This window comes from Phascolarctos cinereus, unplaced genomic scaffold, assembly GCF_003287225.1.
Source record: "Phascolarctos cinereus isolate Bilbo 61053 unplaced genomic scaffold, phaCin_HiC Scaffold_4;HRSCAF=312, whole genome shotgun sequence".
Classification (NCBI taxonomy): domain Eukaryota; kingdom Metazoa; phylum Chordata; class Mammalia; order Diprotodontia; family Phascolarctidae; genus Phascolarctos; species Phascolarctos cinereus.
Window position 1 is genome coordinate 650812532 of NW_027555847.1, and position 14091 is coordinate 650826622.

General features: G+C 41.8%; 1 protein-coding gene across 1 annotated transcript; it reads left to right on the forward strand.

Moving 5' to 3' along the window:
- Positions 1-680: 680 nt before the first annotated feature.
- On the forward strand, positions 681-12697 carry LOC110214196 (uncharacterized). Its single transcript, XM_020994978.2, has 3 exons — positions 681-881; positions 3797-3951; positions 11531-12697. Exons 2-3 carry the CDS (start codon positions 3825-3827, stop codon positions 12628-12630), a joined length of 1227 nt encoding a protein of 408 aa, XP_020850637.1. The 5' UTR covers positions 681-881; positions 3797-3824; the 3' UTR covers positions 12631-12697.
- Positions 12698-14091: the final 1394 nt, after the last annotated feature.

The window sequence follows — 14091 nt, forward strand, 5'->3', positions numbered from 1 at the left end:
CATTTTTCATGGGTCCTTTGGAATTGTCTTGGATCACTGTATTGATCAGAGGAGCCAACTCTCACATTGGACCATCATTACAATATTGCTGTTACTGTGTACAATGTTCTCCTGGTTTTGCTCATTTCACTATGCATCAGTTCATATAAGTCTTCCCAGGTTTTTCTGAAACCATCTCCTTCATCATTTCTTATAGCACTTACAGGACTACTGTAAATAATCACATATCGCAACTCATTCTGCCATTCTCCTATTGATGGGCATTCCCTCAATTTCCAACGATTTGCCACCACAAAAAGAACTGTGCTAAATATTTTTGTACATCGAGGTTCAGGTCAGTTTTTACTACTATTGCCTGGAAAACAGGTAGTTTATTTTGTCTGAAATGTAGAATGTATGAAGAGAAATAGTGTGAAATAAAGTTAGGAAGGTCGGGTGGGGCCAGACTGCCCTTTCTACCCCAGCACCCTGCCCTGCGAGGTGCTGAGACTCGGATGCCGCCCATGAATTCAAGAAAACAGAAGCCACAGTTTAGGGAGAGGTCAGTACCACGAGCCTTCCCCCCGCCCTGCAGCTGGCCAACGACCGAGATGCCGAGTCCTCCCGTCTTCCTAGAGCGTCCCAGGAAGCAGCCCGGGGGACCAGGCTGAAGAGGCTCCGCCGGAAGGGGGTGTGGGCTGCCGAGAGTATACATCCGGCCGGACTGTGGCTGGGCTTCAGCTCGGGGCCTGAGCCCGCGTGCTTTGTGTTTGAGTCCTTTGGAGCCTGCTCTCCCCCCAGCCCACCCCCACAAAGCGCGCCCGATTCCGCGGGAGGGATTGCGCCTTCACCTGGGGGGTGGCCCGAGGGCCCCGAGGCTGCGGCCGGCGACGAGGACGAGGGTGAGTCCGGCCGGGACGGGGCGAGCCTCTCCTGTCCCCTTCCTCCTTTTTCAGAGCCTCTCCTTCCTTTTCTCCACATCCGCCCACTCGGGTTCCTGGTTTCCCGTGGCCCTGGAATCCCCTGCCTGGCAGGATTGGACTGGAAGAGGGTGAGGGCAAGCACGGCAACGATAGTAAGGGGCCCCGATGATGTGGCGGAGTCAGAAGGGCAGCAAGCACTTATTAAGCGCCTCCTGTGTACTGGGCATTAGGCTGAGATGCAGAGAGAGGCAGAAGAAAGACTGTGCCCTCAAGGAGCGCACAGCCTAACGGGGAAGACTAATTGTAAACAGCTATGTACAAACAGGATGTTGACAGGCTAAATTGGAGGTAATCAGCACAGAGAATGCACTAGCACGAAGGGAGATCAGGGAAGACTTCTCGCAGAAGGTGGGTTTTTAGGTGGGACTTAAAGGAATCCCCGAGGGGGAGACGAGGGAGAGCATTCTAGGAATGGGAAAATTCTGGGAGTGGGGACAGGGAGTGTCACGTGCAACCAGGAGCAAGCATGCAGGTGTCATTGGATGGTAGAGTAGTGGGAAAGGGATGAAGGTGCAGGAAGACTGGAAAGATGCTGAAGAGGCCAGGTTATGAATTCAGACCGTCACACTATAATGGGTGTCTCAGGCAAGATTTGAATGCATACCTTCCTTTCTCCAAAGCTGACCCACCATCCACTACGTTGTATGCCTGGGGAATTACATTTATTGGGATTCTGTCTTTTTAGATTCATCTCAGATCACTCTTTTTGCATACTGATTGTGTTGACATAGTCAGAGTTCTTAACATAGAGTCTAGGGCAGCCAGGAGGTGGCAGCCCTGGAGTCAGGAAGATGAATCTTCCTGAGTTCAAATCTGGTCTCAGACACTTATTATCTTAGTGACCCTGGGCAAGTCACTTAACCCTGTTTGCCTCAGTTTCCTCATCAGGCAAATGAGCTGGAGAAGAAAATGTGCAAACCACTCCAGTGTTTTTGCCAAGAAAACCCCAAATGAGGTCGTGAAGAGTAAGACATGACTATAAACAACAACAAAAAATATAGGATCTAGAAACTTGGGGCATTTAAAAATTTTTAATATTTCAGTATAATTGGTTTCCTTTGTAGTCTTGTATATTTTATTTGATGCATTTAACAACATTCTGAGGAGACTACAGGCTTTACAAAAGGGGTGCATGACATTAAAAAAAAAGTTAGGAAGCCCTAATCTAAATGGTTGCTATGGTTCCTTCCAGATTTGACATTATGTGATTCTAAATAACAGTGAAGGAAATGGCAGAAAGTTTACTAACAAATTTATATTCAGAGAGAGGATTGTATCAAAGGCCATAACCATCCCTGAAGAACAACTTACCAGACCAACTTAGTATTCCAAAGACTGATAGAAACAGCATTACTATGACTCCCTACATGGTGGTCTGCTTTAAGTGTTTTGTACTCTCAAATAAATTAATGAACAGTGATGAAATACGGCTCTACAGGGTCATTACACAGAAAATCCACCATTTTGTTGGTTAGTATAGATAACTAGAGGATTTTAGAGTTGGAAGGAACTTTAAAGGTAGACCATGTAGTTTCTCTCCTTCATCTTACAGTGTATACTTAGTGGAGTAAACCTATATTTCACTGAGACCTAGAGGAATAAACTTGCTTTTACAAGGTTACACAGTAAGTTGGCAGTAGAACCAGGCCTTTCTTGTCTCTGGTAAAGTATTAGATTTAGTTTATTGAAAAGAGCCCTGGACTTTGGAGTTAGGAGACCCGGGTTCAAGTCCCTGCTTGAGCACAATGGAAAAGGGGATTGTTATTAGAGAGATAAGGTTTCTGGGGGTACCATGGACAAATTCCACTTCCTTTGAAATTCAAATTCAAGTCAACAAACATTTATTACATACCTACCACGTGCCAGGCCTTTTCCAGGTGCTGAGAATATAAAGATAGAATTGATTGACCCTGCCCTCTAGAAGCTTATATTCTGGGTAATATAGAAGTAGTACAAGTACTCCATAATAAAAAATAGGGTGTGTTAGTGGGAAAATTTGAGGAAAGAGAATACTTGCTCTTCAGGAACTCAGAGAAGGCAACATACAGGAGATGGCACCTGAGCTAAACCATAAAGGAAAAGAGTTTTGCAAGGGAAAAATGAGGAAAGAGAGTACTCCAGGCATGGAGGATTGCCCCAGGAAATTTATGGAGGTGTGTGATGGCAGCTTAGATCAGTTTCTGGCGTTGCCTGGAAAATGCAAGTTGGGTCAGTTTTCTGAATTGTTGACTGCGTGAAAGAGAATGATGTGAAATAAGGGTAGAAAGGTAGGCTGGAGCAGATTGTGCTGATATTGCTTAATGCTGCCTGGCTTTTGCCACTAAACCATTTCCTAGGATAGTGACTGACATTTAAAGTTTGCAGAATGCTTCACATACGTTATCTTATTTGAGCCTAACACAAAATTATAGGTGCTACAGGTTTTGTCATTTTACCAATGAGGAAACTGGTGCTTAGAAAATGAAGTGATTTGCTCATGGACATACAGCAAGTGTCTAGGGTGGGATGCTATGATGGCTCTCCCACGCAAGAGGTAGTTGGCACATACTGATAACACCTGAGGGAAAGTAGAAGCTAGTCTTAGAAAATCTTGGAGAGAATATGATAGAAATAATACACAGTGCTAGGTTTTTTTTGGGTTTTTTTTTATCTCCCCTACCCCTTTGCTCTTCCTGATTTCCTTTAGGAAATGAATGAAACTCTGGTTCAACCTTCCCACCCACTCCCCAGCCTCTCTCCCCTTGGAATGAAGTGTTTATTGTTTTTAGTTTGGGATTCTTGCAATATCCATCTGAATCCATCCTCACCCTCCTGTAACATTAACTGTTCCCCAGGTCCCATTTGTGTACATCACCAGAGGATATGGCAGCCCTGGGGGCAGTACAGGAGCCACTCTCTGCTTCGGCCCACATCAGCTTCCCATCACCTGGATCCCATGCAGGGCCTCCGAATCATGAGATGCTACTGTACCTCCAGGATCCCCAATACGGTACTCATTTTACCCCAGCCCACTCCCAGAGGTCTATGTCCCTCCTCTTCAGCCAGAGCCTTCAACATAGATTCCTTCATAAAGTCGTTGAGCTCATTTAGATAAAAAATATTGTAGAGGCAAGTTGGATTTTTCTTCTCACTGCAGATATATCTGCTTTACATTAGACAGTTTACCATCTTTGCTGATAATCATTTTTTGTTTATTACAGGAACTGAAATAAGGATACTTGTGAATTAGAGTTGTCCTAAATTTAAATAAATTTATTTTAAAATATTTCTAGATGAGAGTTTGATACTTTTGGTGATCTGTGATTTCATTAGTGGGTTTGCCTAAATCTGCCAGTGCAGATCAATGTCAATGTCAGTCATTTTTCATCTTACTAGACTCTTGTCCATACAGTCCTTCATAGATTACTCACATGCCTGTAGCATTTTATGATATATCAGATAATACATTTAGAGGTAGAAGGGCTCAGAGAGATCATCTCCATCCCCCTCATATTGCTGATGCCAGTTACGGCACCTGTCTGGGCCCAGAGCGGGGACTTGGCCAAAGTCAAGCACAAATAGCAAGTGGCAGAATCAGAATTCATGCCCAAGTCTGCTGACTCCAATCTTTCCGCGCCCAAACCTTTCCATAATTTTCGCTCTCAACTTTTCAGAGTACTTCCATTTCAGTAACAAGGTAGGTAGTAAAGTATAATCTTCATTTTACACTGAAGAAACTAAGGCCTAGAGAGGTCTGGTAAGTGTCAGAGCCTAGGATTGACAGCTCCAAGTCCAGTATGCATACCACTACCCCACACTGCCTCCCCAGGGGAGGAAAGGTCCTCCTCTTACTCTTTTTGTATCAAGGATACAGTTGTATCATTTGGATTACTCTTCTGTTACTTCATATTGTTGGTTATGTGACCAAGCTTACATGCTTTCCCAAGTACTCTTATCTTCGATATTGCTTCTGCTTCTTGCATGTAGGTCATTGTTGGTAACATGTAGCATTTGCACCCCTTCTCAACATTTCCACTGTCTGCGGGTTTTCTAGTCATTTAAACTTTCCAGGGATTATGTTCCATACTTTGCCAAAGTGGTACATTTTAAACACGCATGAGGTTTTTACAGAAATCCATTTTTCCACTTCTTTCCCCTTTTGGTTATATGATCCCTATGTATAGATGTAAATACATATACAATATACAAAATTGGGAGAAACAACTAATATGTTGAATAATAGGATCCAAAAAATCTACAGGCTAGACCATTGGGCCAAATCTAATAATAATAAATTTAAAGTCCAAAGAGCCAACTACGTGAATACAGGATAGAGACAAACAGCTCTAAAACAGTGTGAAGAATATCTGAGCGTTTTAATGGGTTTCAAATTCAATAGTTGTAGCGATAATGGAAAAAGCATTGGATTTGGAGTTAGGGCACGTGCATTTGAATCCTAGCTTTGCCACTTACTCTCTGTGTCAACTCAAACAAGTCACTTTGTTTTACCTGTTTCACTTCTCTGGGCCTCGGTTTCCTCACCTGTAAGGTGAAGGTGTTGAACTAGATCAGCAGGTCTTAAGTTTCTTTGTCTCCCGGACCCCTTCAGCAGTTTGATGAAGTCTGTAGATCCCTTCTTAGAATAATGTTTTAAATGCATTAAAGAAAATACATAGGATTACAAAGGAAACCAGTTATATTGAAATGCAGTTATCAGAGAGTTAAAAACATGTTCATGGACCCCAGATTAAGAACCACTGGACTAGATGATTTCTGAGGCTCCCTCCAGCACTAAATCTGTGTTCCCAGAACACTATGACATGACTGCCCAAAAATAAAAACCACTATCTGTATTAAAATGAGGCATAGTCTTCATTAGGAAGGAGGTGTACTCACTGTGCTTTTCCATGATCCAACCACACTAAAGTGTCAGTTCAGTTCTAGACAGACTTTAGGAAGGACATTAACAAGAGAACAGGTGACCAGGTTAATGACAGGGCTATCATCGATGTCATTTGAGGCTAGGTCGAAGAAACCAAAGGTATTTAGCTTGGAAGAGAAGATTTTTAGGGGGATAGCTGACTTCAAGTTTTGGAAGGCTGTCGTATGGAAAGAGACATTAGATTTGTTCTGCTTAGCCCCAGAGGGTAGAACAAGAAACTGGGTAAAAGAGAGAAGTAGAATTCACTTCCATGTAAGGAAAAACTTCTTCACAGTTGGTGTTATCCAGAAGCAAAGCAGGCTGCCTAAAGAGGTAAAAAGTTCCCTTTGAAGTGTGGCGCAGAGAAGTGCCAGTCAGAGGGAGAGGGGATTCCTGCTTGCATGTAGACAGGACAAGGTGACTTCTGTAGTCTCTTTCAGTTCTGATTCTGACTCTGTGTTGCAGTCTTGGTGGGTGGGTGGGTGCACCCACACCAAAGAAATCACTTATCTTTTGAAGTATATAAAGTTGGATCCATTGTGGGGGCCACAGAGCCACTGCCCTCTATAGTCCTCAGCCTCACCTGCTTCTCTCCTTCTGGAGGACCTCTATCTCATCATAAATGCAGATTAGTTAATATTATGCTTCCCACTGTCTATCTAGGCTGCTTAGTCTATATCATTAATAACCCGATAGCTCCTGGCCCCAGAGCTGCTCTTACCGTTTATCCATTTCTTTACCCATGAAATCTTAGGTTTTGATAACCTTGAGCCATTACTGATAGTCAATTTAATTCAACAAACATTTATTAAGTACCTAAGCACACTCTAGCATTAGGGGACATCAAAAATTTGGATAAAAAGAGGAACCCCCTTCTCATCAAATTCACATTTCTACTAGGCAGATAAGACACCAACATGTTAAATTGTAATACACAGTTGTGCAAGAAGAGGTGCTAATAAATGCATGTGAAGTCCAAGGTAGGAGTTCAGAGTTTCTTGAGTTGGGGTCTGGAGCTATGATTTCATCGGTGTAAGCTGCTCGAATTTGGAAATTCATTCCACCAGTGTAGATCAGCAGTTTAAAGTCTTATACAGTTACTTGGATCTCAGAGCTCTGTGACTTACTTTTGGTCAGAGAGCTGGTATTAGAAGAAGCAACTTAAACCCAGGTCTTCCTAACTTCAGAGTCAGCTCCTTATCTACTTCAACATGCCACCTCTTAGAAGACTGTTAATAGTGAGAAATCAGAGGAGGCATCCCGGAGGAGGTGGCATTTCATTTGAGATCACAGAAACCCTTTAATTTTTCCAAATAGGAGACCTGATGCACAAATTTACAAAACTTAAGTCACATTTATTCGTGGTTTACAAGGCACATTGCCTTGACACGCCTGGAGGGTAGATAATCTAGTGATGGGAAAGTACTAATAAGATTAATTTCATACTTCAAGGATTCAATTCAATTCAACACATTTACTAAGCTCCTGTTTTGTGCAAGGTCCTGGAGTTACAAAGACAGAAAAGAAATGTTCCTGGCCCTCAAGAAGCTTCAATTCTCCCGGTGGGCACACATCATTTACATAGATAAATAGAAAGTAGATACAAAGTCATTTCAAGAAGAGAGTGCTAATAAATGGGCTATGGATGGGGAGGGGAGACAGCCTATGATGCAGGGGCAGAGGAACAGGAGATGCAATGTAAACAGACCGATTGCCTGGAATGAAGAGCAAAGGGGGGCAAAGGGGGTAAAGGAACAAGCACTTCTTCAGTGCCTACTTAGTACTCCGCTATGTGCTTTACAAATATTATCTCACTTGATCCTCACAGCAGCCCTGAAAAGGGAGGTGCTGTTATGATCTCCATTTTACAGCTGAGGCAAAAACAGGTGGAATGACTTGCCCAGGGGCAGACAGCAAGACTCAGTGACTCCAGGCCCAGTGCTCTGTCTGTTGCATTACTTAGCTGCCCATAAAGAGTAGTGAAGTGAAAGAAAAAGAGAAAGGTAGGCAGAACCCAGATTGTGAAAAGATGTCTATTTCAGACTAGTTTTTAGATTTTAATCCCAAAGACAGCAAGGAGCCATTGAAGGCATTTGTGGGAAGAGATATGATATTGTCAGATCTGCCATATGGATACCAGTTTGGCAGTTGTGTAGGAGATAGATTGGAGGGAGTTAGACTTGGAGTCAGAGAAACCAGTAAAGGGACTATTGCATTGGTAATTGCAAGGGTGATGAGGGTCTTATCCCTGATTTCATCAGGCATGGTGTGAAACCCCTCTTCATGCAATTATGTGAATGAATAATTCTTTATTTGGTAGCCAAGCTAATGTTGATGAGTCTCCTAGAGTGGATTTCAGATGACAGAATGATAGAAACAGTCTATCTCTGCGCCCATACTCAACTGTTTTCAGCTTGGTTAAAATTTCTAGAGGTTGAACTCCATTGGCACAGCCTCCAAGAGCCTAAAGGTATCTTCATGCAATGAGAAGAGGACTTTAGTAGAAAAATTAGGTTAACCAGGAGTCTATCTACATAACCAAAATATTCTTAAATTTGCTTTTTTTGCAGCATTCTTCAGCATCTAATTTCCTTATTTCACTTAAGGTATCTTTTTGTGTTAATGGGTATATGTAGCTGTATGTGTAACTTTGACACATGGTTGAAAGAGCCCTGAACCAGGAGTTAGGAGGCTCATGGTATAATCCTGGTCCAGCAACAACTAGATCCAACCTTGGACTAAATTACTTCCATACTGTAAGCCTCTAGTTCTTTCTCTGAGAAACAAGAATAGATAGACTAGATATAGCAACACAGTCTGCAGACCTGATATTGACATGGAAAACCACAAATTAGCATTATCTGTGTTATATTGTATTTTTATTTATTTTGTTAAACATTTTGCAATTGTATTTTAATCTAGTTCTGGTTTGTGGCCCCATGGCAGAAAGTTTGACACCTCTGGACTAGATGATCTCAGAAGGTCCCTTCCATCTCTGAAAGTCCATAGCTTTGATATGAAGTGAGTTATACTTGTGTTTTCCTGTTTTTCAACAGCTCTTCAGACTTCTCTCTCCATTGGAGATACCCAGTCTGACCCTACACAAGGGGTCGTGAATGAGTGTTGGTTAAGTAATTTGTATTCAACCAGTATTAAACACCTAGCATGTGCTATATTAGATGCTGTAAAAGAATACAAAAGAAAGTTTAAAACCCAGGACTTGTCTTGTAAGGATTTTAAAATCTAGTTGGAAAGAAAAGACATATATATTAAGAAAATTAATAAGCAGATATATGATAATCAGATTCAAAATATGTGCTAAAAAATAAGGAAACAGTAACACAGTGTTGGGGGGGCAGTATGAAACAGCAGAAAAAAGAGTATTAGCTCTGAAATCGGAGAACATGGTTTCAGTCCTCTAATGCTTACCACCTTTTTGACCTTAGATAATTACTGGTCCTTACCCTCCCTAGGGCCTCAGTTTCCTCCTCTGTAAAATGAAAAGTTGGCTTACATAGCCTTTGACACCCCCTCATACTTTAGCTCTGAAATCCTACTATGATGAAGTGGGGTGGCATTATTCAGGGAATGTATGAATGGAAAGGTCACTCTTGAAAGCTGTGGTGAAATTCTGAGGGGACAGCTTAATAATGATAATAGCTTGCTTTTTATGGTTATAAAGTATTTTTAGTAGGAAGAGCTGGGTTGAAATCCCAGCACCAACACTTACTAGCTGTGTGATGATGAACTAGCAAAACCAACCTCACAGGCCTGGAAGGGGCTCCCCAAATCGCAAAGCTCTCACATAAAAATATGAGTCATTATCTCATTTGAGCTTTGGTAGTGACAAATGGTAAGGACAAATAGGGAAACTGAGGCTGTGAGAGGTAAAGTGAGTTGCCCAAAGCTATATGACTAACAAATGGGAGAACCTCGACTTGTTCCCCATCCTCCTCCCAAGTCTAGTGTACTTTCCACTTGCAGATATGTTCAGTGTAAAGAAGAAATACTTACTCAAGGTAAAGAGACTAGGTCTAATAAACCGTGTTGAGAAATGATAGAAAAGAATTTGGAGAGGTACCTCCAAATGATACAAGGCTGAAACTTGAAAAAATAAGCTTTAGAAAGCTGTAACCGTATTGGTTTTGTGTGGGAAAATAATGTCATTTATTATTGATGTATTTAGAGAGATAATTTCAGAAGTGTTGGCAAGTACTAGGATAGGAAGATACATGAAGAAAAGGAACTGATTAGGGGAGTGTTTCATTTAGCTGGAATAGAAAGCCATCAGGGGAGACACAAAAAGAATAATGAAAAGATGATATGACCAAGACAGCACAGAATCATGGAAGCTAAGGGAAGAGCATTTTGAGGAAGTGATTGATGGTGTTGCCAAATGTGGTGGGGAGAGAAGAGGACAAATTTAAGAATCACCAAATTTCAAAATTAGAAGGAATCTCAGACCACTCTAGTCCAATCCAAACTCCAAAAGAAAAAAAACCTTTTTTACAGTATTCTGGACAAATGGTCATCCATTTGGGGAAGGCCTCCCCTTAAGCGTAGCTCACTATTTCATAACAAAGCAGCTCATTCTACTTTAGGATAGCTTGAATTGTTAGGAACTTTTTCATTATACCAAATTAAATTTGCTTCTTTGAAACTTCCATTGATTGCTCCTAGGTCTGTCCCCTCAGACCAAATAAAACAAATCTCATGCCTCTTCATATGACAGGCCTTGAAATATTCGAAGACAGCTCTGAGACACATTGTAATGGAAGAATTTTAGTAGTAACTGCTCAGATTTCCAAGGGGAAAAGGGAAGGAGAAAAATGAGACAAAGATAACTTCATGTTTAGAAACTGAAAGTACCATCCCACCAAATTGCTCCTTACTAGCTCATCTGAATTCCCTCTCGTTTCTAATAATGGTTCTCTCTCTCTCTCTGGCTTGAGCTTACCTCCAGAATTGTGCTTATCCTCAAATACCCTTACTCGTTGTTCTTTGTCTCCTCTAGTCAAAAGTCTTGTGTTATCTTGTCTGGATTCACATTACCTTATGTCCAAAACACTCGCCATTCCACCATAACATCACTCTTCTACTCTACTTTCCTAGCTTTTCATCAGATTGTAAAATAACTTTTAAAAGTTATCAAAGTCATGGGACCCTCTTGGACGTTACCATCAATTTGTAGAGGGAACTTAATAGCTGTCTTCCAAGTATTTGAAGTTTTGTCAAGTAGAAGAGGTTAGATTTATTCTCCACAGCCTGGAGAACACAAGTAGGAATGAGGGCTAGGACTTGCAAGACGAATTTCAGCTCAGGAAAAGTGGCCTAACATAGCTGAACAAAAGGAGACAGGTTGCCTCTAATGGTAAGGGGTTCCCCACAACTGGAGATCTTCAGGTAGAAGGTAGACCACTTGTCAAGGACATTATAGAAGGGAACCTCATTACTAGATGCACTAAACTTCTGAGGTCCCTTCCAACTCCATGATTCATGCATCAACTAGAGGATTGCACTACATGGCCTGTACAGTTACTTCCAAATCTAAGGCTCTTTGAAATTACGATTGGATAATTGTCATCTGTCTCCATCAATTTCCTTCCCCTCCTACTTCCAATGAGAGAACAGATGACTTTTTTTTTTTACTTTCCATTTATAATTTCAGATTATAAGACCAGGACTGACAACAAGTTACTGATCCCAAAGCAGGAAATTTCTGAAGAAATAGAATCTTGTGGAACAATATCAGAAATACTCCAAACAGATGTTCTCCAGAAACCCAAATTTGGAGAAACCTATGAACTTCAAAGCAGGTTAGATAGTCAGGTGGGAATCTCAGCTGAGAAGAGATGGAGAAACTCCCTTTCCCAGCAGAGAAAGACACGGGTCACAGTCATGCATGAAGAAACCCCTAGAGATGAGAGAGGCCATGAATGTACTGGATTTGGGAGAACTTTCAGCCTGAACTCAAATCTTGTTGTAGAGCAGAGAGTTCCTACAGGCGTGAGACCTCATAAATGTGATACTTGTGGCCAGAGCTTTGGCCAGCGCTCAGTCCTTATTCAGCATCTGAGAATTCATACTGGAGAGAAACCTTTTGAATGTAATGAATGCGGGAGAGCATTCAGCCAGAGATCTGAAATTATTAGGCATCGGAGAATTCATACTGGAGATAAACCCTATGAATGTAATGAGTGTGGCAAAGCATTTAGTCACAGATCAACCCTTATTGAACATCAAAGAATTCACACTGGAGAAAAGCCCTTTGAATGTAATGAATGTGGGAAAGCTTTCAGAGGAAGGTCAGACCTTATTCGGCATCAAAGAATTCACACTGGAGAAAAGCCCTATCAGTGTAATGAGTGTGGAAAAGCCTTTAGTCACCGATCTGTCTTTATTGCACACCAGAGAATTCACACTGGGGAGAAACCTTATGAATGTCATGAATGTGGCAAGACCTTCAATTGGAGCTCAAGTCTTTTCCAACATCAGAGGGTTCACAGTGGAGAGAGACCCTATGAATGTCATGAATGTGGGAAAGCTTTCACACAGCTTGCAGTTCTTATTGATCACTTAAGAACTCACACTGGGGAGAAACCTTATGAATGTCATGAATGTGGGAAGGCCTTCAGTCATGGCTCAAACCTTCTTCAGCATCAGAGAATTCATTCTGGCCAGAAACCATATGAATGCTGTGAATGTGGAAAAGCCTTCTGTCACAGCTCAAAACTTATTCAGCACCAGAGAATTCATACCAGAGAGTGACTCAATGTAGTGGGGAATTCCCAAAAATTACTTTGGTGTAAGACCCTATTAAAGATGATAAGTTCAAGGGCAGGGCCAATTTTTGTCTAACTTTCTCTAGCACCTAACCTGGTGCCACATGCAGAGAGTTTAATAAATGTTTTTGGTTGGCTAAAATGATAAATAACTTTGAGTGACAGTTACCCCAACTGGTCATCTCCCCGCCAGAGAATATACAGCTAAAGTATTCCTTGGAATCATAGGAGGGTGACATTCCAACTTCAGAATCATTTATTCTCTATCAAAAATTGATATGAATTGGGCAGGGCAGCTCTACTGCTTTCCTTATGGGCCCCACTGAGAGAGAATGATACCACCCCTATCCGAGGCAGTTTGGAAGATAATGAGCCTAGTTTTTGATGTTTTAAGTTAAGTTCTGTTGATGGGATATTTAAGTGAAGGTGGCCTACAGACAACTGGATTTATAGAACAAGGCTAGAGACACAGTTAAAAAGAGGCAACTACAGATAGGGGGTACCCATATGGTGGAGTCATGTGAGTGGGTTAGCTTCCCCAATATATAGGGTAAGCAGAACATCCAGAAGAGAATGAAGAGTTAGTGATAAGAGAGAAGGCTCAAACATCAATAGCTAACATCACACTTTAAAGTTTGCAAACCACTTCACATGTATTATCTCATTTTGATCATCCCAACAATCCTATGAGGTGGGTGTTATTATCGTTACCATTTTATAGATGATACTGAGGCTAAGAGGTTGTGACTTACCTAGGCTCACAACTAGTAGTTTCTGAGGCAAGATTTAAACTGAGGAGTCTTCCTGACTGCCAAGTATAGCACTCTGTCCAGAAGAATTCACTCAATATAAGGAAAGATCAAGCAAGAAAGGAGAGGCTGAAAAGTTGTGTCTTGAAATCAGTTAATTAGCATTTATTAAGTGTCTACTAGATGTCACATTATGCTAAGTTCTGGGGATCCAAGAGTGGAAAGAATCCTGAGACAAAGGTTGCTGGGTTTTGTCCTTTCTCTCTCTTTTTTTTTTGGGGGGGGTGTTAGGCAGTGGGGTTAAGTGACTTGCCCAGGGTCACACAGCACGTAAGTGTTATGTGTCTGAGGTCACATTTGAACTCAGGTCCTCCTGAATCCGAGGCCGGTGCTCTATGCACTTTGCCACCTAGCTGCCCCTTCTCAAAGAGGATCATGACATCAGGAAAGTGATGGTGTGACATGCAAGAGAATTGGATTTAAATGAGGGAGGGCTGTGCTGAGTCACCTAGCTTCACTTTCACCTCTGGAGCCATCTGGGTCCAGTGGCAAGATCAGGACAACTGGAGATGGCTCCGGATATAGTGGGGGACCTTGGCCTTTTCAAGTTAAGGTCCTTAACAGGTCTCAGTTTGACTGAGGCAAAGTCTATTCAGTGATTAAGGCTTGATAAGAAATTTTTTTAAAAAATAGATCTG

Coding starts and splice junctions, on each gene's coding strand:
- LOC110214196 (XM_020994978.2), top strand. CDS start 3,825: ATGGCAGCCCTGGGGGCAGTACAGGAGCCACTCTCTGCTTCGGCCCAC. Junction 3,952..11,530: donor CCTCCAGGATCCCCAATACG/GTACTCATTTTA, acceptor TTATAATTTCAG/ATTATAAGACCAGGACTGAC.